The following is a 26,938-nucleotide window of genomic DNA, read 5'->3' as shown; positions in this document are numbered from 1 at the left end:
GGGCTTTCTTTATAGACTGCTCTGATGGCAAAGCCCCTGGACATCCCAAGGGCATGTGGGACTTGTTAGGGGTCCAACCTCCCAGACTTTACATAGTAGTAAGATCTTGTGTGTGGAAGGTTTGACACCAGTGATCTCCCTGATACAGCACAGTAACCGAATTGCTCAAGCCAGTGAAGGCAAAACTTACAGAAGCTTTCTTTCCTTGGTGTGAGAATGTAGGCTCTAGGGGCAAGGGTTGTTTGGGGAAGGGGTTCAGCAGGGGAATGATCAGGTGTGGAGACTCTTCAGGACCTGCTGGGTCACACTGACTCAATTTGTCTATAAATGATATATAAATGGAGGTAAGGTCACTAGAAAACAGTGGTTTTTGCAGATATTCTTTATCCCAATAGGGATATTCAAACAAGAATTTTCCACATGCCAAAAAGAAAAAAGAGAGAAAAAAGAGGGTAAACTGGGTAAAACATCTCCTTCTGCTAATTCCCCTTACACACACACACACACACACACACACACACGCATGCACCCGACTCAGCCCCTTTATAAAAAGTGAATGGGACGTTGGTCCTTGAGACCACCTGCCTGGGGCAGAGGGTGTCCCTGAGCTTAGTTCTTGCTACAGAATGCACTGCTCCCTGGGAAACCTTTCCTCTTCACATCCCCACCAGAGACCTGCTGCTCCGAGACCTCACCATTCTCTCCCCTCCTCCACCTTGAGCTCTCTGGGCGCTGTCTTCTCCTAACTGTACTTACTAATAATATCCTCGTTTCACAAGGAAGAGACTGAAGGTTAAAGAGGTTCAGTGCCGTCAGGTCTAAGGCCACGCAGCCAGTGAGCGACAGAACGGAACTGAAAAGCGAGTCCGATTCCTAAGTCCCCAGTGCTAAGCATCCCGCCATCCTGCCGCACAGACAGGTCGTTACACGTGAAGCCCCTGAAGTCTTCCACTCTCATCCGTAAGTCGAGAGGTGGTGGGGCAGTTAGAACCACCATGGGCCTGCGAGGAGAGAGAAGGAAGAGGGGAAGTGCCGGGCCCTGTGTCAGGGTGGCACCTAACAAGAAAGCCGTCCTCCTCAGGAGGCCCTGTGAGAACTGAAACGGGGCAGCTGGGGGGGTGGGTGGGTGTGAGTGAGGGTGGGGGGATAAAAGCAGGGGGTAGCCAGGCCTTGTTCTTTTACCCAGAGTGGAAAGAGGAAACCTTCTGGGGGTCAAGACAGAACAGCAGATCAATCACCGAGCTCTCCAAAGTACTTTAGTTAAAAGACCTGGATGGAAAGGGAAGAATGATCAATCCTGGGGGCTGAAACGATGGCTGGATTGGCTCCTCTTGTGGTAGCCAAAAAAAAGACTGGAGAGGGAGCAGATCCTCAGGGGTGAAGGTCCAGGCCCCACATCTGCTCCCAGGAATGACTACAGGGCCAAAATCTCTGAGGTTGCTTCTAAGCTCCGAAAGGCTCAGCAATCCCGCTCGGCTTCCCTGAAGGGGTTCTCTGGAAGACGGAAAGACAGACACCGTGCGAACTGCTGGAAGGAGGTCCTGCAAACCAGAGAAAGGATTCCCCACTACAGGCAAGTGAGCAGCCCTAAGCCCGTGGGGTGGAGGCAGCTCCCAGCGGAGTGATGATTCGCTTATGCGGAGAATGGATCGCTTGCAGCTGGACGGCCCACATACCCTCCAAATCGCCCGAGAACCCGACGCTCTCTCTCTCCTAACAGCTTTCTGCTCTCCTGCGCCCAAAACAAAAATTGGTCCTGGCAGCTCTCCCCTGAAGCCATGCGGTGGGCCAGGCCACCCCCTGAAGCAGTTTTCCGAAGCAACACCTTCCCTCCCTCCTTTCCCTCTGATGATTCCTGAGGCTGTTAACAAACAGGCTGCATGTTTCCCCAGTTCATCCCACTCTTTCCAATCAGTGCTAATTGAACCACTTAACTCAAAGACAATAACATTTGTGTTTCAAACCATTAAGGAAAGCTTCTCAGTTGAGGCATTATGCAGGAGGCCTGCTTGGGGTGGGGGGAGGGAATGGCAGCACACACTCACATATAAGTGTGCCCACCAGACACACTCAACGTGCAAACGCGCACACGACTAACAGCTCCAGGAGAAATTCTGCGGAAGTAGTCAGCTAGGGTCAGGCTGTCTTTCTCAACAGGGTTTCCTAAATTAAAACACACATACAAACCACTGCCGGCTCTAACTCAGGCCTGTGCACTGATCCCTCCCCAGCCAAGAGCTGCCACCTCTTGTGTTCTCTGACGTCCAGAAAGGAACAGGAAAGAAGAAAAATGTAGACCTCAGACCCCACCATACTTGGCAGCTAGAACCTTTATGGGAGGAGGCAGGGAAGCAGAGAAAGAAGTGCTCCCTCCTGTACCTTTTTGGGCTTTCCTTCCCGTCTTCCCTGTCATAAGGGAAGCCTGTAAGCACCAGCATTACATAAAGGAGAGGTCCATGGGGCACAAAGGTTTGACCATACCACCATGAACAACCTCTCTGGCAGCTTCGACAGAAACCCTAGGAAGCCCCAGAAACAAAAGAAGGCTCAGGAGTGCTGCTCTGTCCCCAGGAGCTTGGTGGAGAAAGTGAGGACAAAGGGGTGACAGTGACAAGGGAGGAGAGGGGAAGAAGAGCTGAGGAAGGGGAGAGAGGTGGGCCCGTGACCCCAGATCAACTTTAACTCTGGGCTGAAGGGCATGAGACTTCAGACAATGAACGGTAAGAGCCCCTGAATCCCAATCTTAGCTCTGCCACTACTTTCTGCCAGGGAGACTTTCAGGTAAGCCACTTAACTTCTTGAGTTTGTGTTTCCTCCTGGGAAGGGATTAGATGGGAGCTTCCTTCTAGCTCTCAAACAGCCAGATTCCAACCCCTGGCTCTGTACCTTCAGGCTCCGTTCCATCCCCTCTCCGGCGGGTGCCTCGGCTGCCTGGACCATGGCCTGGAACTCTGGGGCAGCAGTCTGACTTCCCAGGCCTTTGCTCATCTAGTTTGCTTCCCTTTGAGCTTTGGGGCTGTGCCTAGGGAGGAGGGCCTTCTTCTGCCATGGGGTTCCAAGACCGATGCCTTCCCCCTTAAAGTTCCATCGTATAACAGCAAGCCTAATCAGCTCACCTAAAGTTGCTAGATTACAGTCTGGATGCCCTCAGGGATCACAGAGAAGAGATGCTGTTAGCAGGGAAACAGGCAAATGCTAGTCTGACCTTTAAAAAGGGGAAAAAAGATCAGAGTGAAGGAAAGGAAAAATGGTGAATTCACAAACCACAGGTAAGAAAGCTTAAAGTCTATCCTGGACCAAATCCCAGACCCAGTTGTTGAGATGTAGTCTGTGAGCTCTTAGAAAGCATTGATCTTTAAGAGATGACAGGTTTAGAAACATGAGTGAGACTAACCCTATCTTCTTTGTCGGTGGGGGTCACTAGGCCATACGATGAGGGGGTCTACCATAAGCCTGCTTTCCCCAGGGAACTGAACTATTTTGTTTTGGCAGGGGTGTGACGGGGCATAAAACGATAACCACATGTATCCCTCTCTCAGTTATTTCTCAGCTTTTCTGATGAAGTTAAGGAGAAAGTCTCAGTTTGGTGCTAATCTGTCTTTAACAAAAAGAGGGCACGGCACCCCTCAGGCTCAGGGCCTTGCAGGCAAACAGACCTTAGCCAGAATTCAGTACCACTGTTCTGTGTTCTCCACGTTTATGTTCAAGCTTTCCTCTCTCTACAGCAAGTGATACATTTCCAATTAAGGAAGTTTCCTTTAAAATAACTAATTTCAGAAAGAACACAGAGATTTAAAGCATTAGGGAAATAACAGTGTGGCGGGGCTTGGATTTGGCAACAGCACGCGGGTGGTCTAAAAATTCCTGGAGTTTGGGAGATTCTGTTGGGAACTGAATACAGGTAGGCAAGACCAGGGCGGGAGACACTCTGGGGACTCAAGAGTCGCCCAAAGGTTGCCCACTCAACGGCCATTTCCCCTTCTCCCTACTGGCCACTATCGATCATTTTTTCCTTGTGACAACTGTATGTGACTCGGGAAAATAATGAGTCTAATGTTTTTGTTTGTTTCTTTGTTTGTGCCATGGACTTCTCTGGCAGGGAGGGAGGGAAACAGAATAATATTTTTGAATATACAAATTAAAATGTACAGGATTGCAAAGGAAGCCAACGATGCCAAAAATTATTAAAATATCTTTTAGAGAGGTGCCTGGGTGGCTCAGCGGGTTAAGTCTCTGCCTTCAGCTCAGGTCATGATCTCAGGGTCCTGGGATTGAGCCCCACATCGGGCTCTCTGCTCAGTGGGGAGCCTGCTTACCCCACCGCTCTGCTTGCCTCTCTGCCTACTTGTGATCTCTGTTTGTCAAATAAATAAATAAAATTTTTAAAAAAAGATTTAAAAATATCTTTTAGAAGCCACAAAAATCAGGATATAGTAAATAAATGTGTTTCTTTATTAACACACTAAATAACAAGATCAAACAGAAGGTCTAAGAGTTGTAATTTCAAGGCAGTGATAGGAGTAAACAGTATTGTGGAATTCCTGCTACTATTATAATATGATTGGAAAATATTTCTGATTTCTTTTGGTCATAAAGTCATAGATATGCGGGGCACCTGGGTGGCTCAGTGGGTTAAAGCCTCTGCCTTCCGCTCAGGTCATGATCCCAGGGTCTTGGGATCGAGTCCTGCATCAGGCTCTCTGCTCAGCAGGGAGCCTGCTTCCTCCTCTCTGCCTGCCTCTCTGCCTACTTGTGATCTGTCTGTCAAATAAATAAATAAATAATCTTAAAAAAAAAAGTCATAGATATGCTAGTTTTACTTTGTTGTTGTTTACATTTCTACTCAAAGGATATGCTAAATTTGAGCTAGAATTTAATAATAAAGATATAATTTCTCCCCCATCCAAATACATGGACCCTATGAACACCTAGTCTCAGCCAATCATTTGGGTGGAGGAGGAGAGAACACTCTTTGTTGGTCCCACATAAAGGTGATGTCTCATCCCAATCTGGATAATAAGATATAAGAAGTCATGTGAAAGGCATGTGGGGAAGGATATTTCTGCATTTAAAAAGAGAAGGCATAAAATAAACTGTGTTTTCCTGCCTCTGGAGATTGGTGTGTGAGCATGCAATGCCTGGAGCTATGGCAACCATTCTATAGCCAAGAAAGACACCTGTAGTCATGCTGAGAGAATGCCACAACAGAAAAGATGGGAAGAACCAAGGTGTCTGTTCTGATCTGGGGCCACATCTCAGTTAAACCAATTCACCCTGGAGCTCCCCTACTTTGGGACTGACGTTTTACATAAGATCATAAATTCCCCGCTTGGATGTTCTATTACTTGCAGCATAAACCATCTATAGCCTAAACACCATGTGCCTTTTCCATGGTTACAGGCCTTTTTACAACCTCCACAACAAAACTAAGTAGCTGGATCCCCTCATATTTCTGAGGCATAGGGATTTCTCTGTATCCCAAGCCCATCTCGGTCTTTTGCCAGCCTCTCGGGCTCTTCAGGGTAGAGCAGGAGAGCGGTCTAATGGGAACCGACAAGATGGGAGGCCACAGGGACTGACGACAGGAGAGCTCTTAGTAGAGGATGCCACCCAGAGCATCTGCTTAGAGCTTTCCTCTGGGTGCAATGACAGACAGAAGAGTCAGGGTTCATGAAGTCAGTCTAGGGAAGAGGGCAGAGCTGGTCCAGCATAGCTGTGAAGGGACAGTCAGAAAGTCTAGGTTTTCAGGTTCTTAAATGGTTCTGATCCAAATATCAGGGCAAATACCGTTCCTGTTCTTTACGAGAGATTCTCTCTCCCTCGCCCCTCCCCCCGGCAGAACCTATCTGCCTCTAGTTTCCACTTTATCATTGCACCAATTCCTCAATTCATAGCCATAAATCTGATAGAAAGCTTGGAGAGGACATCAGACAGACTCTATAATCTCTGCTAATCCTGTAATCGGGAGCTAAACCCAGGACACAAGTGGATTTGCAAAATAAGGATTTTGGAAACTCAAATGGCATTAGCAGGCCACAGAGACAAATGTACACAATGACCGAATGAGACCCATCAATACAGAAACAGGCACATTGCTTCTACTCCACATGAACCACGGGGAGCAAGAAAGGACTGAGTGGGAAAAGGCTGAGGAGGAGAGCAAAGCCATCCCTTCTTGAAGGTTCTCTTAAACTGTTAAGTTTGGAGAGTAGGAGTGAGAGGAGGAATAAAAGGTGGGGGAAGGGAAGACAAGCCTCTCTCTTTATTTTAAATGCTTGTATTGAGTACTGTGAAATGTGTAAGCCTGATGATTCACAGCCCTGTACCCCTGGAGCAAATAATACATTATATGTTAATAAAAATAATTTAAAAATAAATAAAAAATGTTTTTATTATCTTCATTGAGGTAAAAACAATGAGTGACTTCAAGCAAGGCGAGAGCAAGGAAGAATTTTTAAAAAGAAGAATGTAGGGGCGCCTCGGTGGCTCAGTCAGTTAAACGTCTGCCTACCGCTCAGGTCATGACCCCTGGGTCCTGGGATCGAGCCCCGCATCGGGCTTCCTGCTCCATGGAGAGCCTGCTTCTCCCTCTCCTGCTGCCTGATGCTCTGTCTACTTGTGTTCTCTGTATCTCTCTGTCAAATAAAAATGTTAAAAAAAATAAATAAAAAGCATGTTGCCTATACATGGGGCCATGCAGAAAATTCCTTGGCCACCAGCTTTCATGCTACTTGTTTCAGAATTTCTGCTACCCTGACCTGCTTGGGGAGGGGACAGGGGTGAGGACAAAGGTCTCTATGAGCGAGGCAGGGCTGCATTTGTCTACAAAGCCCATTTCTTCAGAAGCCTCCCCGTCCCTTTGTGGATGGGGCCTGAATAAATCTTTCTGTGCTACACATCAGGGTGGCAAAGCTCCTCGACCGCACCGAGCACAGAAGTGAATAACACACAAACCACAGGGGCTGCTCACTGGCTCAAGTGTGGCTGCAGAGCACCAGGCATGGGAGCTGGGTCTGGGGGAAAACATTCCTTCAGCGGAATGGACATATTTCCCTGGGTTTTCTTCTCCTCCAAGTATCTGGATGTGGTGGCACTGAGTCTGCGGGTGAGTCCCTGAATGAGGCAATGTCTGCTCCTTTTGGGGACCAAAGAATGTTCCTGGGGAGAGGCTAAGTACAGGGCAGTGTAGGACACCCTGCTCTGCTAGCTTCTTGGTCCCACACACAGCCCCTCTCAGGCCCACAGCCCCTCCCAGAGGTTTCTAACGATAGCAAGGTATTTGTCGGGTGACACTGTCCTACTTAATGGACACTCCTTACAAAGTGTTGCGATGTTTAGTATGTTATTTAGGACAGACTAAAACATGGGCAACCATATTTTTTGGTCATATTTTTGTCCAAAGAGCTGGACATCAGGCCCTTGATCAAAATATTCAAGACTGGGGCGCCTGGATGGCTGGGTCCCTTAAGCGGCTGCCTTAGGCTCAGGTCATGATCCTGGGGTCCTGGGATGGAGCCCTGCATCGGGCTCTCTGCTCAGCAGGGAGCCTGCTTCTCCCTCTGCCTGCTCCTCTGCCTGCTGGTACTCTTTATCTCTCTGTCAAATAAATAAATAAAATCTTTAAAAAAAATATTCAAGATAGTTTGGGCAAATGACATACAAAGGGGGTTTTAGCCCTGACAAAGGAGCCACTGACAGAGAAAGCCAGCAGTGCTGAAAGGAGGGGACAGGGAGAACTGGAGTCACCTCTGACATGGGCCTCGTGAGACAAAATTCAGCCAGTCTCTGGGCTTTCTCCACCAAAGGTAGAGCTTAACTGTACAGCTTAACTGAAGATGTTTAGGGGGTCAGAGACTAAGACACCCCTCTCCCCTGCCCCGCTTGCCAGTGCTACTGTGCTCTAGCTTACATGTGAGGCTTTAGAAAAATTCAATACCTACTTAATTCTTCTTCCTAGAAAACAGTATTTAATGAGAATGGGCTGGTTCACCTAAGCAAGTGAGTCAAGGTTATGTGTTTAGAAAACTCATTAATAACAAACAACATTCTTAAAGGGACAGACTCAGGCGGAGACAGGAGTGGGCGGGCAGCCAACTCCTCAGGCGGCTCTGAAAGTGGGCTAAGGCTATGGGCGGTGGTGTTGAAGGCCAGAGTTCAGCCTGGCCTATCAGAGTGGGGGCGCCTCTTGGTCTCAAGGTGACAAAGAATTTTCCCCTGCAGCTGCCAGGTACCCAGGAGCAGGGGAGCTTATTCCTGTCCCCCTGCGGATGTAGGAGCAAAAGACTGCTTTAAGTGGTTAGGAAACTGAAAAGGCTCAGGCCAGCGGAGGGGCCGGCCCCCTGAGAGCTGGGTGGAGCAGTCGAACACAGTGCCGGACACAGTCTCTGTCCTAGCTGAGGTTTCCAGAGAGAATGAGAATGTCCTCAACTGGTTGCTTGGTTGGTCTTTTCCTATTCATCTCTCCTTCACTTACTGTCTCGCGTGCACACACATGGCTGGCATTCGGGGGCAGACTGCCAGAAGCCATGGCAGGAGGGACGAAGCTGAAATTGCTCCATGTCCCTGGAACCCCAAGATGGCCTCCTCTCCAGGAGGGATCCCAAGGGCGCGGTGCCAGCTCCAAAGCACCACCAGGCTGCCAGGCCAGAGGGGCCGGCTGGGGAGGTGGGGGTGGGTAGGGCGGCTGCCCTTCTCTAGCCGGGAGACTGCTCAATTACACAAAGGATCCTTTCAGAGTTACTGGCTGGCAGGGCTCCTAACAGACTCCCCCTCCCCCCATGGTTTGTGCACCGAATACAAATCAAGCAGCCTCACTGGGCTGCCACACAAACTGGCCCTAGTCACAGAGAGAGTGATCCAGAATGAGGGCTCCTCCCAGCCAGGCTGCCAGTGTCCAGATATCGTGATAGAAAGCTTCCAGATCCCCAGCTCGTCACCCCACAAAAGCTGGGGCTTTAGCACCCCAGCCATTTCAGTTTGCTGTCCTTCAGAGAAACAGTGTAAAGCAGACCAACATGACAGGCTCCCCCCGGAGCACACTGCTTAGGAGCACACTGCTTAGCATTCCCAGCTGGAGGCGAGGCAAAAACTGAGAAAGCAGGGTTCATAGCCAGGGGGCGGTATTCCGAGGTAAAGGAGCTTACGTTTCAAGGTAGTCATGTTACCCTTGAGTATAAACAAACAGATCTATCAGTTCGGGCCAAATTCGACTGTGTGTGAGAGGCAGTAAGAGAAAGAGAGAGAATATGAATATGAGCAAACCAACTGACCAACCAACCAACCGAGGAATTCTAATTCTCTCTAAATTTGCTAGAGGAACGGAGGGTGCTAGCTTCTTTATTCCATGTGCATCCACCCCAAATTCCTCTAGATACAAAGGTGATTCCCACCGGAAGCATTTGCAGATAGAACTCCCGTTTAAAAACATGGATCAAAGAACAGGCTGGAGGTTGGGGAGACGGAACTCCCGAAGAGGCTCACACCACAATGAGAAAGGATGCAGCAGCCTCCAGGAACCTGGGTGTCAGCCAACCTACCCATCAGTCCTTTGATGACTCATGGGGAAGCCAGTGGTGTGAGCTCCAGGCTGGTCTCCTGGTGTTCCCAATGCTATACTCCTCTTCACTTCGAAGGGTAAAGAGCCTGTCCCTCTGTTCAAGGATGGGGGCAGGGAGTGGCACAGTGAGGATGGTCACAATATCAACTAACAGACTAAATTCAAGCCCACATTTCTGTTAGAGTCCCTCCAATTCTACCTCTGAAGCTCCTTAGACAGGATCAAATGAACCCACACTACGGGCCACGGCAACTGGAACTAGGAAACTCTAGCCATGGATGAAGCTAGCAGCGTGAAACTGGAAACAATGCACCAGTTGTGTGAGGCGGCTTGATGGCCACACACGCTGACCCACAAAGAAACTGAACAGCAGATCAAGAAGGCTGGCAGAGAGGAGGCAGTGCCCAAACGGCACTGTTCTATAAACCAAGGGGATTAGAGTGGCTTGGAGGCCACACAAGAGATTCAAGAAGAAAATGCTGGAAAGGACACAACAGGTTTCAAGCCAAACTCAACCGACTGAAACAGCGAATGTTCCAACCTGAGCATACTTCTTAAATTCAGTCAGAAATTCCCCAGCGTAAGCATAAAAAGTATGTTCTCATCTCGTCCACACTTTCTAAACTAAGTTTTCCCCTGGAGCAGTGAGCTGCTCCGTAAGGGGCCCTAGAACAGTCCCAGAAGGTTAGCTCAAAGCCAAGGGACTGAAAAAAAAAAAAAAAAAATCTGTGACACACCCATAGTTGGGGAAAATGGAGTCACAACGTGAAGAAACATGTTCCCTCAAGGCAAAAGGGAAAGGAAATCAATGACAAAGCTGGAGAGGGACCCAGGGGGCCTGGGCTCCCAGTCAGGCTCACCGCACAGCTGTTTTTGCATCATCTCCGCCTGAGTGCTTTAAATTAAGAGTTTGTTGATGGAATTGTTTGTTCTTTAGTCATGCAGAATTTGAGGACTGACAGCTAATAGAGATGAGGACCCTGGACACAGGCTCTGGGCTCCTCTCATTGCCCAGCTGGATGCCCACCGACTGTGCTACAGCACAGGCACTCAGTGGGATATTTATAGCTGCCTTTAAATTTACCCAGCTCTCCATAAAGAGAGGTAATGGGGCGCCCTTTACTGCTGCTAGTGGTGATTGTCCTAACATTCTTTAATTAGCAAAAAGCGTTGGCACAGCCACTTTCAAAGCATTTGATCTTACTGTCCTGGTGTTCCCTATTTCAGGCTCAACAGCCCCCACTCCCTTTGGAGAAAATGCACTTTAGCAAATTTGAAAATGACAGGCACATGCGTATCTGAGCACAGTCGAGTGTATCCGTGCACCCATCCTCACTCTTCTGCCCAGGCCTCACACGGCACAACTGCCAAGAATGCGTGAGCCTCTCTAACTCCACACAACTCTCACCCATGAATCTGTCACCAAGGGGTGAGGAATTCTAAAAATTGAGGACTGGGGAAACCTCAAGGTCACTAGGATCCTCCTCAATTTTCCCGACATAAAACAAAACAAGACCAAACCCTGGTGATTCTTCACCTATCTTTGCAAAGATTTATAGAGCAGGGCTTGGGCTGTTGATATATGGCTAGGGAGGCCTGAGCTCTTATTCACATAGGCCTGAGAATCCTTCCCTTTCCTCTGAAATAATTCACTACTATGATCGAGGTATTGGACACAAGATGGGAAGGGCCTCTGCTTTCATTGGGATGTGTAATAAATAAGCGAACAAACACATAAACAAGATCATTTCAGATAATGGTAAAATAAAACAAGAAAATAAAACCCTTAGCATAACGTGACTGTGAGTGCTGCGACTATTTTAAGACAAGGCAGTCGTGGAAAGTCTCTCCGGAGAACCTGTTCCGGAGAAGCCAACCACCTGAAGAGTAGGGGAAGAACACTCCAGGTGGAGGACGGAGCAAAAGCCCTTATGGGGAGAACAGGCTTAGAGTATTCTAAGAGAAGGAAGAGCAGTAGCGCTGAAGCATAGGAAATGAGGAAGATGATAAAAATACAAGGGTTGAGGTGCAGGCAAGGCAAGGATGGCTTAGGGCCTGTGGTCCACAGTAAGCAGTTTGGTTATTATTTCCATTATGAAGAGAAGACACAGGAGCATTTTAAGCAAATCAGTAACAATCTGATAGAATGTCACACAGAGCACTTGGGCGGCTGTGGAGAATACAGTGTAGAGGGCAAGAGTAAAAAGCGATGTCTTTAGTAGGTAGATTTCTTAGGTTTGAAGATACGTTCTGTGATCATCTAGAAACGTTTACATTAGGGGAAGCTGGGAGAAGGGTATATCAGCACTTTTCTGACCTGTAAGTCAAGAAAGATCTTAAAAAAAAAATTAACTGATAAGAACAACAAAAACCACCTTCTTATTGTTAATGTAGAACTAAGAGGTCTAAATTAGGTATGCTACCAAGAACAGGTAAGTCTGGGGAGTGAGCGGGAGAGGAAAAAAGGATTATCTCAATAATTGATTCTGGATAAATTATTTCATTTCTACGCTAGTTTCCATATGAGGAAATAATAGCTGCTAAGACAGACTGCATTCTCCCTTAATTCCTTCTGGTCCAGTAATAGCACACAGTAGCTACAGTTACTAATCCTACTTCACACATGAAGAATTCGAGCCATATGCAGTATGCAAGAGGCAGAAGCAGGACTCGAACCTAGGCGTCTAACTCCAGAATACTGTCATAACCACCACTACAGTGCCCACCAGCGCACGTGCAAGCACACACACACCCTGCCTCTTCCTCTCAAGCTGCAAACTCTCCTGTAGGAGTCAGATTGGGGGAAAAACTTGTTTGGGCTTCTCCCAACCAAAAAATGAACCCATTTATACACACCTGGCAAATCTGTCCATGAAAAGGTTAACTGCAGGCAGGGACCCCTACCTAAGGATCAAATTTACAGTGGTGATACGTGAAAAGCCATTCTACGCATAACTCCCAGTCCCACACCCGTACCTGCTGGACTTGGATCTTAAGGCATCTTTTAATCTTCAGCAAGCAGGAAGTTCACCATTTATGTGAGACAGTTATACGTGAGCCAGATTTTGTAGTAATGTCAAAAGGTACTTCTAGTATTACTGGTAAATGATTAAATGTTCTAAGATCTTTGGGATAAAATCTAGAGGCCAGGTAAAGAAAGAGTGAGCAAATTTCCAAGACAAGGAATCAGGAGAAGCATAAAGTAAACAAAAGGATGCACATGCCTTAAGTCTGTCTGGTCGGCCTGCCCCCTCCACTTGGCTCAGGTGCTCTGTCCTAACTGTGGAGCTGACCAAGGGACCCCCTCCCTTCCCCGTGGCTGCCCAGCTCACGTGGCACCCCTCTACTCCTCCAGCACAGGTGTGTGGGGGAGCCACACTACAGGTTGTCAGATGTACCCTTCTCTTCCTCTGCCTCTTAAGCGGCAGCTCACAGTGGTTTGGAAGGCGGGCACTAGACAGATCTGAGACTGAAACCTGGCTCAGTCACTGTCGTAAGCTGAATGAACCCCCAGAAAAATACGTCCACATCCTAATCCCCAGATCTGTGACTATTACCCTATTTGGAAAAAGGGTCTTTGCAGATATAATTAAGGATCCTGTGATGACATCATCCTGGATTGCCCAGGTCAGCTCTAAATCTAATGATAAGTATCCTTATACTTATAAGCAGACAGACAGAGAGAGAGAGAGAGAATAGTAACAGTTAACATGACCACACAGGCAGAGATCAAAGTGATGCAGCCACAAGTCAAGGAATGCGACTGTCACCAGAAGCTGGAAGAGGCAAAGAACAGATTCTCCCCTAGGGCCCTTGAAGGGAGCATGGCCTTGCCAGATTTTGTGATTTTAGCCTCCAGAACCATGAGATAATACATTACTGAAGTTTTCTTTTTTCCAAGATTTTATTTATTTATTTGATATATATAGAGAGAGAGAATGAGAGAGAGCGAGCATGAGAGGAGAGAGGTCAGTGGGAGAAGCAGACTCCCTGCCGAGCAGGGAGCCCGACTCGGGACTCGATCCCGGGACTCCAGGATCATGACCTGAGCTGAAGGCAGTCGCCTAACCAACCGAGCCACCCAGGTGCCCCATTACTGAAGTTTTAAGCCACCAAATATTTGGTAATTTGTTATGACAGCCTCAAGAAACTACCACAGTCACTTACTAGTTCTGTGACCCTGAGAAAGCAGCTTAAATTCATCTGCAGAATGGGGAGTCTAATGATACCCAGCATATGAAAGCTGTGAGGATTACATGTGTAAGAACTCCCAAGTAAAAACCGCTATTCACATCATTACTGTTATTGCCTACAAAAGGAGTTAAAGAGAAGGCCAGAATACAAGAGCCTATAGTGGGCCAGTGCACCCGCAGAGGTGAACATTTCTAAGGCATCTGGCTGGACCTCTGGTGTGTTTGAACACACAGGAGGTTGTGGCTAAAATGGGCACCAAACCGACTATTCCAAAAGAGGAGACCGTGGGGGGCATTGGGAGGTTTCTCCCTTCACTCAGGTCTGGCAGCCCACAAAGAAACTGTAAGCCCTAGGAAACTAGCCTCAGGAGAGGGAAAGGCCCTTCCATTCTAGAGTTTTTTCTGCCATTCTTATTAAGCATCTTGTCTCTTCTTTGCCTAGGTTTTTGCAAATTGCTCTGGATGGGACCTGCAGAGAAAGTGCTTTTTTGTCCACTTCCTTCTTTGAAGACCAGAGTTCTTGGGGGAAAAGAACAGTGGATTCTGAGGGCGTGTGGAAGAGTGGGTCCTTCTAGAACAATTGTGTCACCTTGACTCATTGGGCTCAAGGATTAAAATCCATTTCCTTTATGACTGTGTGCAGTAACAGCACAGCCATGGCTTTGCTAAAGGATCACAGCCAAGAAAACGAATCTTTACTATTATTTTGCAATGGCAACCTTATCCACTAAAGACTTCGTGACCTGCTCACCCTGCAGGGGGAGTTGCATACATGGGGGAGAGGGAGAGATGCAAACGCAAGGGGGCTCGGGCACACATGATGTGTTCACTGCCTTGGGTAAGAGGTGACCATTTCCATACAGATGGTTTCTTATACTGTTCTGTTGTTGCTGATTCACCAATCAATTGATGTCTTTCCTTCATTTGTGGAGGATAATTTCCATACAATTTTTTCTCTTCCTTTCTTCCTGTTTTCTGAAACCATTTTCTTCCTCTGCTATTGTTCTGTTCTTTGCTCAAATGGAAGAATAAAAAGTACAAAAATGGAAAAGGTGCTTGAGTAGGGTTTGGCAGCCCAACGGTACTGAAAATGGGAACTAGAGGTTCAGAGCATCTGTGATCTTCTACTGATGGACCTAACGTAAGGGACCCAAAAGCCTATTGGGAGGCCAAGATAGTAGCCTGCCGAAGATTGCTCACTCCTGGCAAACCCTATGAGGCATTGTGGACATCTAGTGGCTGCTCGGGATAATGGCTCAGGGATGCACGTCAGGGTGCCGAGTAGTCTAGCTCTGGGCTTTACCATGAGCCCAATTACCCTGGCTGAGTGAGGTAGTCCTGGGTCCCCTTAGAGTGAGTTCCCTGGGGTTCCATTTCTTTCTCTTCTTATTAGGATTCCAAAGTCACTCAGAATGGCAGACTGGTTCTATCGAAGACCCATCTTGATCCCAGTCCAACAGAGTATAATGACAGCACCTGCATGTAAGACCACAGAAGACAGGCATTTGGAAATATCTTCAAGCCCCAGGCTTCAATGCTAATACACTGTTGGATGTATCCGACTGATGGATGGAGCTCAAAAATGACAGACTCTGATGTTAGTCAACCATGTGGCTTTAGGCAAGTCACTATGCTTCTCTGAACTTTATTAATGACAATAATGAGAGGTCAAGTCCAGATGATCTCCAAGATACCTTTAACTTTTAACATTCTGTGATCTATCAGCCTTTTTAGTAGCTGGGAAAATAAAGTGTGATCTACTCTGCTCTGGCACTGTGATCTCTAGATTAAACTAAAGGAAACACTCTCTTCCACTGTGTGGCTCATTTCCAAGTCTTGGCTATCATCCCAATGGATCAACCTTCTTCACAGACCTATGTATCTGAGAAGAGGTGAGAACCAGGGATTATGAGAGCTGGTGGGATTATTCTAGTCTATTTCCTTCAGATGAAGAAACCAATGTTTGAGGCTGTTTTAAGATCTGTAACAGCATCTACCCAGTGGCAGAAAGGAGAGTAGAACTCAGGTATCCCAACTTTTGGGCAGGTACCAAGTTGCGGACAAAAGCCTTGCCTCATCAGTGGCTGGCTTCTTCAGTTCTCTCTGGCTTTGTCACAGTTCTCTCTGTGTGAAATCACAAGTGACAACATTCTCAACCCAGTGTTTCTTCCTTCTCTTCGTCTCAAAGTTGAAGCCTTCCTCTTCTTTCTGTTTCCAGGTTGCACCACTCCAAATCAAGGGAGCTATCAGGACCTGGGGCTGTGAAGAGCAATGGATGATGGCCAGATGACATTCAGGTCACAGGGTTAGAGGTTTCGGAGCTGGTTAAAAGAGGCTGTGCGCCTCCATGGCTCCAGAGCCGCCTCAGTCTAGCCCACAACTTCTATGGTGCGCTCTCAGCTCAGCTGGCCTACGGAGGGCAAAGCAGCCCCATCAAGAACTCCACGTGCTGCACCAAGCTTGGGCATATTCACGGTCATCCATCACTCACAAATATTTACTGGGAGACAACCTCATTACTAAGTACTGGTTTGACCCAAGGCAGCCCACCCTTCCATCCACCTATACAGTATGGGGCCACCACCTTTCATTTGCAGTGCCCGGAGTGAACAGATGGGGTCTGAGTTTGCCTGCGCTGGCAGGAAATAGTCTGGGCAGAGCCCCTCTTTCGCCTGAGGAGGTAAAGGGAGTCATATTCCAGGGTGCCATTAGTCCCTGGCTGGGGCGCCCTCTGGCATCCTACCAGCTCGATGCCAGCTGTGAAAAGGACGGGAACCATTCACCGGTGGGCTTCTGATTCTCCTGCCCAGATCCCTGTCCAGATAGGATTTACATTCCGTGGTCTGTAAGCTGGTAGAGTCCTGCTTGAAGCTGATGATGTACAGATGGGGCTTTAGCCAAGAAAGCAAAAGGAGCCACCAAAGAGCCCAGATGAAGCCTAGTACCAGGGTCTGACTCACCTCCACTTCTCTCATTCTTTCTCTTAACTAGTCACTGGGAGTAAAACAAATTGAAAGATGTATTTTCTCAGCCCTTCCTCTCCCACCCTCTGTTCTATTTCTCACATACCCGTCACTGAATTTTTTTTTTATACAGCCACCCCACCCCCACTTCTGTCATTTACTTTCTGCAACGTAGACACAACACTTCTGCTAGTGATGAAAACACCGGGCTCAGGGTTAGAGGACTGGATTGAAATGCTGGCTCTGTTGTTTTGTGGATGTATGACCTTTAGTGTATTATTTGCCTGCCCAAGATCAGGACCTCCACCTGTAAAATGGAGGCAACTATGGCAATTACTTCACTGGAGAAACAAAGATTAAACAAGGGTACAGAAAGATCTCTCTCTCTCTCCACCCAACCATCTATTCTTACTATATTGGAGAGCAGTAGTAGATAAACATCCTAGTAAATGACTTTTGAGGTGGATAAGTGAAACCAGAATTCTCATCGACTGGGAGCAAACTGGAGAATTACCTCCAAGCCCAAGTTTCTACACATCCGCTACCTGCCAGGGTTCAAATCTTGGCTCTGCCACTTACTGTGTAATTTTAGGAAACATATTAACTATTAAAGTTGTTACTATTTTACTGCAAATGCATGATCAAAAGGTCTTGGTAATCAGTAGGGAATCTAGCTTGCTTACAGTAGATCTGCTTCTAGGAATTCAGGAATTCCCTGGCATATTTAAGGGCATATTCCCTAACCCAGGTTACTGGGCAGCAGACAATCCTGAGATACCGGGGCGGTAGAATGCTGAGAGCTGGGAAATCCACGACCTCCTCATTCTTTGGCATTAGCCCACATGCAGGTGACGGGGGTTTACCTAAGGAGCAAGCTTGTCAAGGTGGAGGGGCGGGGCACAAGGGAGGAGAGTCTGGAGGCAGCCCCCCCACCCCAAAAGAAGCAATACTAAACCAATGCCATATTCTACAGCTTTCCCAGGGCTTAGCCACAGATGGCTCCACCCCCACTAGGCAGAAAAAAGGGCAGTCTTTTTCAGGGGGAAAAGGCTGACCTAGTCCTGCTCTCCTGCACCGGTCTGTCCAATGCCCCAGGGTGTCTCTTCCCCAGAAGTGGGAGCAGGTTGTTATGCAGTTCTTCTCAGAGATCCAGCAACAAAGAGGAGCTAGTGAAGCCCTGGGGTAGAAGGCTTTAAGACCCACCCCTCTCCATTCACCCGGCTTGGGGAGGGGAAAGGGCGACCCAGGACTTCGAGGTAAAAGGAGTGAGAAGTGTTGGCTGAGGCTCCGTCGTGAGTGAACGGGTTCTCCCGTGGTTTCGCGGAGTTCATCTCAATCCTTCCTGCAGGCTGCTGTGCTGTCCCAGGTCGTCATTGCCCGGGTTCCTCGCACTTGGTCTTTCCTTCCACCTTCTGCCCTCCCTGCAACCCTCATTAAGAAAACTATCATTTCAAAGTTAAAGCCGAGAAGGGGTGAGGAAATTTGCAAGGGAAGAGGCAGGACAAAGAGGCACCCGTGCAGTAGCACGGGGCGGGCCGCGGAGCCCAGGCTCTCGGTCCTCTGGCTCCAAGCAGCCCCAGCCACCCTCGCGTCCCCACCATGCAGCTCCGAACTCCGCGTATGCTGCCCGGGCCGCACGGCCAGGCGCCCCGTCAGCAGTCGGTGGGGGTGAGGATGACGCGGTCCGGGCGGGAGGCCGGCCAACTGCAGCAGCCCCGCCGCGCCGCCCGCTTCCCGGCCCCCTGAGCCCATCGCGTCGGGAGCCGGAGGGGGCCCGGCGCCCGGGGGCGGGGCACGGGCCGCGGTCTCTCCCGCCGCAGCCCCGCCGCTCCAGCCTATCAGCGGCCACCCGGCGGCTCCCTCGGCTGGACCAAAATAGCTGCGAACGCCTGCGACTTGAGCGCGGCCTCTCACTTGACGCTCACTCCGGCTCGCTCGCCCGCTCCGCTCCGCTCGTCTAGAGGGGGCGGGGAGGAAGCGCCGGGGAGGGGGGTGGGGGGTGGGGGAGAGAGAGGAAGGAGGAAGGAAGGGAGGAAGGAAGGAAGGAAGGGAGGGAGGGAGGGAGTCGGACGGAGGCGCGGAGCTCGGGGCTGCGCGGCGCGGCGCTGGAAGGCGCCGGCGTTAACCCCTCGAGGGCAGGCAGCGGAGGGGGAGCGGTGTTCATACATAAGAGCACTGCATCACGCTAATCTTCTCCCCAGAACAGTATGCGTCAGCAGTACATTCACGTTCTGACTGAAGGACAAAAGGATGAGAGAGCAGTCTGCGTGGCTGCTGCCTGCAACACCGCGAGCCCGGCGCGAGGAGGAGACGGTGGGCGCCGAGCGCAGGGGCCCCGCTGCTGCCGCCGCCGCCGCCGCTAGCGAGCGCGGACCATGTTCTCGGGCTCCGGAGCGTTCCCCGCAGCCGCGACCCCCGCTGCTCACGCCACCGCCGTCGCCGTCGCCGCCGCCAGCGCTCGGGCCGCTGCAGCAGTCCGCGGGCGGCGCAGCCACTGAAGGCGCCGCGAGCCAAAGCCCGGAACTCGCTGCCTCCGCACAAAGCCAGAGCCGGCGGCGCGCCGGGGGCCCGGCTGCGGCGGGCGGCGGCGGGCGGTCGCGCGCCACCGGGGGCTGAGGCCGCCGCCGCCGCCGCCGCCGCCGCCGGACCCGCGCCCGCCCCCGGACTCCCTGAAGGGGCCTGCGGTACCGGCGCGACCCGGCCGCCGCGCGCTCCTCTGGCCGGCGGAGCCGGTCCCGGCGCTGCCTCCACGCCGCTGACCCGCGGGGGCTGGACGAACTGCTGCTCCTCGCGCCGGCACGCGGCGGACTAGGAAACTAAGCCCGGTTTTGGTTCTTTTTAACCCTTCAGAGAAGAGGCGAGGGACGAAGGGGGTGTGTGTCTGGGGAGGGCGAAGGAGCCTCGAACACCTCCTCTTAACTCTCGCAGCCCCGCGAGCGAACGACTGCACCAGCTGCCTCCGGTCAGGAGCCACCGACACAAGGCGGGGGGGCAGCGCGGCAGCAGCAGCAAGCGAGCGAGCGCGGCCTGGGAGGCTTCGGGGCGCCCCCTCACCCCCGCCGGGCGGCAGCCGCGGGAGCGGGCTGGGGGCGCCGGAGGCACGCTCCGGCGATGAAGCGGCTTCCCCCGCGGCTGGTGCGAGCCGGTGCCAGGGTCCAAGGACAAAGCAGGAAAGCGCTGGTGGCGCCGCTCCTCGGGCTGAGGGGGGGGCATGCACCTGCATAGCCCGCCGGGCCTTGGCTCTCCCCGGCGCGCCTCAACTCCGCCGCTCCGCCGTAGCCTGCTCGGGATTTACTAGAAGCCATTTTGTCTCCCCCACCCCTCCCCTCCCCACCCCTCCCCTCTGCCCTCCCCACCCCCTCGACTTCCCCCTTTTGTTAATTAAAACTAAGAAGTAAGAATGGCAACGACGTGGCCGGCTCCCGCGGAGAACGCTTAAGGACACCACGCCAATTCCTTCCTTCCGAGGTAGGTGACAGCGACTCACTGGGTGGGGATGGTTGCCACGGGGGAGAGAAAGTCGCGGCGTTCCAAGGGTTTGCCTTGAGGGGAGGCTGGAGACAGGGGCCACGCTTTAGTTGGGCATGATCCCCCCCCCGCGCCCCCCGCTGGTCTGCTCCGTCTCTCTAATCGCCCCCTCCCCACCTCCTTCTCCAGATGGAAAGAGGAGCTCCTAGCTCATTTAAGCCGGGGTAGGGCTGGTTCTCCTTTCCGAGCCAAAATCCCAGGCGATGGTGAATTATGAACGTGCCACACCATGAAGCTCTTGTGGCAGGTAACTGTGCACCACACCTGGAATGCCGTCCTGCTCCCCGTCGTCTACCTCGCGGCGCAAGTGTGGATTCTGTGTGCAGCCATCGCCGCTGCCGCCTCCTCCGGGCCCCAGAACTGCCCATCCGTTTGCTCGTGCAGTAACCAGTTCAGCAAGGTGGTGTGCACCCGCCGGGGCCTCTCCGAGGTCCCTCAGGGTATCCCCTCCAACACCCGGTACCTCAACCTCATGGAAAACAACATCCAGATGATCCAGGCCGACACCTTCCGCCACCTCCACCACCTGGAGGTCCTGCAGCTGGGCAGGAACTCCATCCGGCAGATCGAGGTGGGGGCCTTCAACGGCCTGGCCAGCCTCAACACCCTGGAGCTGTTCGACAACTGGCTGACGGTCATCCCCAGTGGGGCCTTTGAGTACCTGTCCAAGCTTCGGGAGCTCTGGCTTCGCAACAACCCCATAGAAAGCATCCCCTCTTATGCCTTCAACCGGGTGCCCTCCCTCATGCGCCTGGACTTGGGGGAGCTAAAGAAGCTGGAGTATATCTCCGAGGGCGCTTTTGAGGGACTGTTCAACCTCAAGTATCTGAACTTGGGCATGTGCAACATTAAAGATATGCCCAATCTCACCCCCTTGGTGGGGCTGGAGGAGCTGGAGATGTCAGGCAACCACTTTCCTGAGATCAGGCCTGGCTCCTTCCATGGCCTAAGCTCCCTCAAGAAGCTGTGGGTCATGAACTCACAGGTCAGCCTGATTGAGCGAAATGCTTTTGATGGGCTGGCCTCGCTTGTGGAACTCAACTTGGCCCACAATAACCTCTCTTCTTTGCCCCATGACCTCTTCACCCCACTGAGGTACCTGGTGGAGTTGCACCTGCACCACAATCCTTGGAACTGCGATTGTGACATTCTGTGGCTAGCCTGGTGGCTTCGGGAGTACATACCCACCAATTCTACCTGCTGTGGCCGCTGTCACGCTCCCTTGCACATGCGGGGCCGCTACCTGGTGGAGGTGGACCAGGCCTCCTTCCAGTGCTCTGCCCCCTTCATCATGGATGCCCCGCGGGACCTCAACATCTCCGAGGGTCGGATGGCGGAACTTAAGTGTCGGACTCCCCCCATGTCCTCTGTGAAGTGGCTGCTGCCCAATGGGACAGTGCTCAGCCACGCCTCCCGCCACCCAAGGATCTCTGTCCTCAACGACGGCACCTTGAACTTTTCTCACGTGCTGCTCTCAGACACTGGGGTATACACATGCATGGTGACCAATGTGGCCGGTAACTCCAACGCCTCGGCCTACCTCAACGTGAGCACGGCCGAGCTCAACACCTCCAACTACAGCTTCTTCACCACTGTCACAGTGGAGACCACCGAGATCTCACCTGAGGATACAACGCGCAAGTACAAGCCTGTTCCTACTACGTCCACTGGTTATCAGCCAGCGTATACCACCTCTACCACGGTGCTCATCCAGACCACCCGTGTGCCCAAGCAGGTACCCGCGACAGACACCAATGATAAGATGCAGACCAGCCTGGATGAAGTCATGAAGACCACCAAGATCATCATTGGCTGCTTTGTGGCAGTGACTCTGCTAGCTGCCGCCATGTTGATTGTCTTCTATAAACTTCGCAAGCGGCACCAGCAGAGGAGTACGGTCACAGCCGCCCGGACAGTTGAGATTATCCAGGTGGATGAAGACATCCCAGCGGCAGCGTCTGCAGCGGCAACAGCAGCTCCATCCAGTGTATCAGGTGAGGGGGCAGTAGTGCTGCCCACAATTCATGACCATATTAACTACAACACCTACAAACCAGCACATGGGGCCCACTGGACAGAAAACAGCCTGGGGAACTCTCTGCACCCCACAGTCACCACAATCTCTGAACCTTATATAATTCAGACCCATACCAAGGACAAGGTACAGGAAACTCAAATATGACTCCCCCTCCCCCCAAAAACTTATAAAATGCAATAGAATGCACACACACACACACACACACACACACACACACACACGAGACAGCAACTTTTGTACAGAGTGGGGAGAGACTTTTTCTTGTATATGCTTATATATTAAATCTATGGGCTGGTAAAAGAAACAGATTATATTAAAATTTAAAAACAAAAAATCAAAACAAAACTATTTTCTAACTTGTAAGTTCTATTTAAAGGGGGAGTGGGGTTCTTGGGAACGCTGTGGGGCTGAAGCCGCAAGTCAACTTGCTATGATGCCAGAAGGGATTTCTGATCTGAGGCTGAAACTGCTAAGCTAAGCTAAAACAAACATCCCTAAAGAGGTGCGGGCTGCTGAGGGGTGGGGGGCAGGCTGCCATGTTTTAGAAGATGCTTCATAGCATACAGGACTACCCATTTCTATAGACACCTTTCTTAAGCTGAGAGCTGTCTTTGCAGATTTATCTTATTTTAAAAATACAAAAAAGCACCAAGAATTTGTACTGTGCCAAAATGTTGAGAGGCAATAATTTTTTTTCTTCAGAATCCGAGGGGAAGATAGCTCTGTAACTGTGTTTTAAACAGGAAAACCATCAAAATTCAAATAACTCCCTAAAGGGGCTCAATCTTTCCGTCTGTCCATGTGCACAAGTCCCCTGGGTTTGTGCACTGGGACATGCGTGTGCCCCGCCTGACAGCGCGCCTCGGGAAGGAGCAGAGAAGGAAGGGAGCTGGCGTAGCTCTCAGTCAAATGCTTTCACATTGCACCAGATTCCTGCAGATGGGTTTAACCCACTCTTTGTGGGGCTTGTGTCTATTCAGGGTTTCCCTTGAGAGGGAGGAGGCCCCTGAAGGGGGTGCGGCAGCAGAGGGGGGTGGGAAGGGAGAGCAGAAGCAGAGAGAATGTATTCATAGGAGGCCATAAATTAGCATTGTGCCATGTCCACCTGTTGTTCCCGGTATCTGACAAATGATTGTAGACAATGATGGCATTTTATGATTTTTCTTAAAGGTTTTGTTTGTTTTAAGGTGGAGAAGGAGGAGAGGCTGGGACTGGGGAGCTTGGGGGAGTGGAAGCTTTTCTCATGCTTGTGATTTGGTGACTATTCTAAATGCTGATTCATTAGGGATTATTACAGCTGATGTCAACTGGTTGTGGGGATGGGGTGGAGACAGAACATAAGTGGAGAGAGAAAAAGGGCACAGGCTCATTTAAAGTACAGTGAAACCTTGACGGAATAGGATGGTTCACAAAAAAGATGTGAAATCCACAGTTAAAACAAGAGTGATACACATGCACACAAGAAGCGAGTTCTGCGAGGAGTCCTGTTGAACGTAGCGCAATGAGGGGAAGGCTTCCCTCTCCCAGGCCTACCTCAGGAGGAGGTGGAGGAGAAAGGGTGGGTGTGGGCGGTGAAGGCAGAGATCTCTGTTATTCTGGTCCATTTAATGCTGTAACTTCTTTCATTTATTATTTTAGCTTTAAAAAGAAATAAAGGGTTCAGATTTGAAAGGGGTGGGATGGGTGGGTGGGGGGGAATGCCAACAAAAGAACACTGATTGTAATGTGAGAAAAGTGTATTTTTGTATTTTAATAAATATTGTTCAATTTTTAATTCAATGTCCCCAAAGGGTTAAATTGAATAAGATCATATAGGTTCTTACCAGCATCAACCAAGTCATTTCTATTTAAAGAAAACAAGGGAAGGGGAGGGGAGGGGAGAGGTAAGGTGGGAGGGGAAGGCAATGTTAAAAATGCTAAAGCTGTCAACAATCTTTCCTTAGCTTAAATAAAAGCACCCCGATTCTAGTGCACCTTCCACCAGCTAAGTGTGTTAGTCCCTGGCTTTGTTGGGGGTAGAATTAAATTCCTGATGCCCTGGAAAAGCAGGGGAAATGGGTCAGCCTCAGCTCCTGGGACCGGGCCAGAAGTTAAATGCCACCTCAGCAGAAGCTGCTGGTCAGGCAGCACCGGCTCTGCCCAGGGACCCTGGGGGACCTGGATTTAAGAGGTCTGTGGTAATGTTGTTTGGCTTAAATTTCCCACAGGCAATGTTCCTTCTGTTCTCTGGGTGCCAAATAGCCAAACATGTCTTGGTGGTGGTGGTGGGTGTCTGTCTTCTGACGCTTCCCGAGTGATGACGTCCAGGGAAGCTGCATGAACCGGGACCCTGCGTCTCTTCAGCGCTTTTATACTGATGCAGGGAATCGGCACTGAGTGGGTGTGAGCTCTCTGGCACTGAGCGGGCAGAGAGGCAGGCAGCACTTTGCAGCAGTTGGCTAAGAAAGGGCCAATTCTTCATCCCCTGGGTAGAGGTATGTGTAATTTCTGGGTACCGGGGTGTGTGGCAGCATGCGTGCATGGTGCACGTTTAGATACTGCCAGTCACATTTCTGGGCTCTACATAAACGTTTCCCTCAGCCTCCCCTTTGCCACCCTACCCCCAACACAAGGAGAAAACTGCAGCAGAGTAAAGGGTGGGACTTGGCCAGGACCAGCTGGAAAGGCGAGAGAAGATCCCTTGCCCAGTGCCACAAGGCAACTTAGGCTGTTTAGGGCAGCTTCCTGGGGACACACTCAGGGGCAACTGTGGTGAAAGTAGCTGCTTCAGGAACAGAGGGTGTGGGGTTGATTGATTTCCTTCCGCCCCTCCTTTTGGATAGTCTGAGATTATACACTGGCTCTGGAATGATCAAGTGTCTGTGGCTGAACCAGAGATCTGAGGGCAGGGGTACAGAAATGGTCCCAAAACATTCCTGCAGAAGAGTCGTAAAAACAAACGCATGTGTCCTGGGGGCTGAGCATATTGCCATCTTGGAATCTGAGGGAGAAGTGCTTTCTAGAAGGAACCTGAAAGGTGGGGGAGACTGAGAATATGGCTCCTGGGAATAAGCTTCCTTAGAGCTGCAAGGGTAGTTCCCTTCCCCACTGGGTCCACTCCTCGACTTGGGCAGTGTTTCAGCTTTTAGAGGAGCAAGCCTCCAATGCTGTAACGTTGGGTATGTCCTCCTTTGTAGCAGGCACCTGGGACAGCTTTTCAGAGAGGAGTCCCATGAGTTCCAGTAGCTTTCATGCTGTGCTGGTGACTCATCCTCAGGCCCGGCGGCCAAGCTACAGGGTTTGTCACCTAAGAATGGGACATGGGTTGGTAGTTCTTTAGGGGAGTAGTTGTAGCAACACATTAGAGCGAAAGACTGCTGCTGCTTATACGAAGTTACAGAATTCTTTAAGGGTCATGAAAGATCATTTCATCTAATCCTTTTTACACTGTCTGGTCAAGGAAACAGCCCCAGAGAAATGGAAAGATACCTCCAAGGTCGCACTGCTTTTAGTGGAAGAGGTGGGACTGAAACCCAGATCTCTGGGCTCCCGAGGCACATGGGCCTTCCTTACTCAGGCTCTTCTGAGCCTTCAAGAACCTGTTTCTTTCCTGGCTGATACGCAGTGGAAATGGGACGACCTCCCTACAGACAATGATGTGTACTCTGCTTAGAGGTGCTGTCTCCTTCAGGACTGGCTCTACTGGCCTCCCGGGTCTGACCAGAATTCTGACCACAGGCGCCCCACAGCTGGCCCGAGGGCCACATGTGCTCACTAAGGAGTTAGATTCTCAGGACTGCACAGAACAGCTTCCGATCCTGAGGTTCAACGGCAGATGGCTGCCAGAGACAGGGTGATAAGGCAGGGTGTTCACAAAGGGAAGGGTAGCTTGGCCTTCTCCCAACCTCAGCCTTGGAAGCTTGGCTGAGTAGAGGAGTGACAGAGCTCTTAAAGCACCTATCAGAGTAAGTCCTCCATAGTGGAATGCCTTCTGCCTATTTGGCTCAACAATGAGACCAGGGGTGGGGGGAGAGGGGGACCAGGGTGGGGGGGAGCTCCTTAACTCCTCTCCTCCACAATGCCCACCCCACCCGAGCTCTCTAAGTGCCATGCTGTGGCTGCTACTCCCATAATCTCCTTTAGGCCTTTGTCACTCCTTGGTCTTATGCTGCATCTTATTATCAGAGAAGGGAGAGCAGACAGGATAGTTTGTAAGGCCTGGAGACATTAGCTTTCTCGTGGCTGTTTAACAGGTATTGAGGCCAGTGGCTTGCTGGGTGCTGGGAGAACAATGTCGTAGAGTCCCTGGTCAAACGATCCCCATTGGTGGCGGGGAAGAGGTCCAGAGTCCATGCTACTCACGGTGGAGAGCTTTGGTTTCCTTCTGTGGAGATGGATAGTGGCTAGGAGAGGGCTAAGGGGAACTTACACAGCCCCCACAGCCCAGGCGATACTATCTCAGGGGTCCAGAGCCCACAATTAAGGCCCCAACAACATTTTACTGCAACAAAGCAGCAGGGGATTAAAATTAGAGAAAAAGAAAAAGAGAGAGAGAGAGAGAGAGAGAAAGAGAGAGAACATTTATATCCAAACATATGTCTGATTTTATCTCCTCTGCTGGCACTCAGCACTCCATGCCATCGGCTAATGCAGGCACCGTTCATGCCATTTCTAAATCCTG

General features: G+C 50.6%; 2 protein-coding genes across 3 annotated transcripts in view; one reads left to right on the top strand and one right to left on the bottom strand.

The window, feature by feature from the left end:
- The window catches only part of SND1 (staphylococcal nuclease and tudor domain containing 1), a 413,629-nt gene that overhangs the window by 40,480 nt on the left and 346,211 nt on the right, over positions 1-26,938 (bottom strand). The window lies entirely within an intron of this gene.
- Positions 20,470-22,594, top strand: LRRC4 (leucine rich repeat containing 4; the record flags this gene model as incomplete). The annotated part of the gene is made up of 1 exon (XM_080818946.1): positions 20,470-22,594. One exon carries the CDS (start codon positions 20,470-20,472, stop codon positions 22,420-22,422), a length of 1,953 nt encoding a protein of 650 aa, XP_080675072.1. The 3' UTR covers positions 22,423-22,594.

The sequence above is a fragment of the Martes martes genome (genome assembly GCF_963455335.1).
Source record: "Martes martes genome assembly, chromosome: 11".
NCBI classification, from domain to species: domain Eukaryota; kingdom Metazoa; phylum Chordata; class Mammalia; order Carnivora; family Mustelidae; genus Martes; species Martes martes.
Note: the sequence above shows the minus strand (reverse complement) of the source record. Positions and strands in the feature narration are given on the sequence as shown.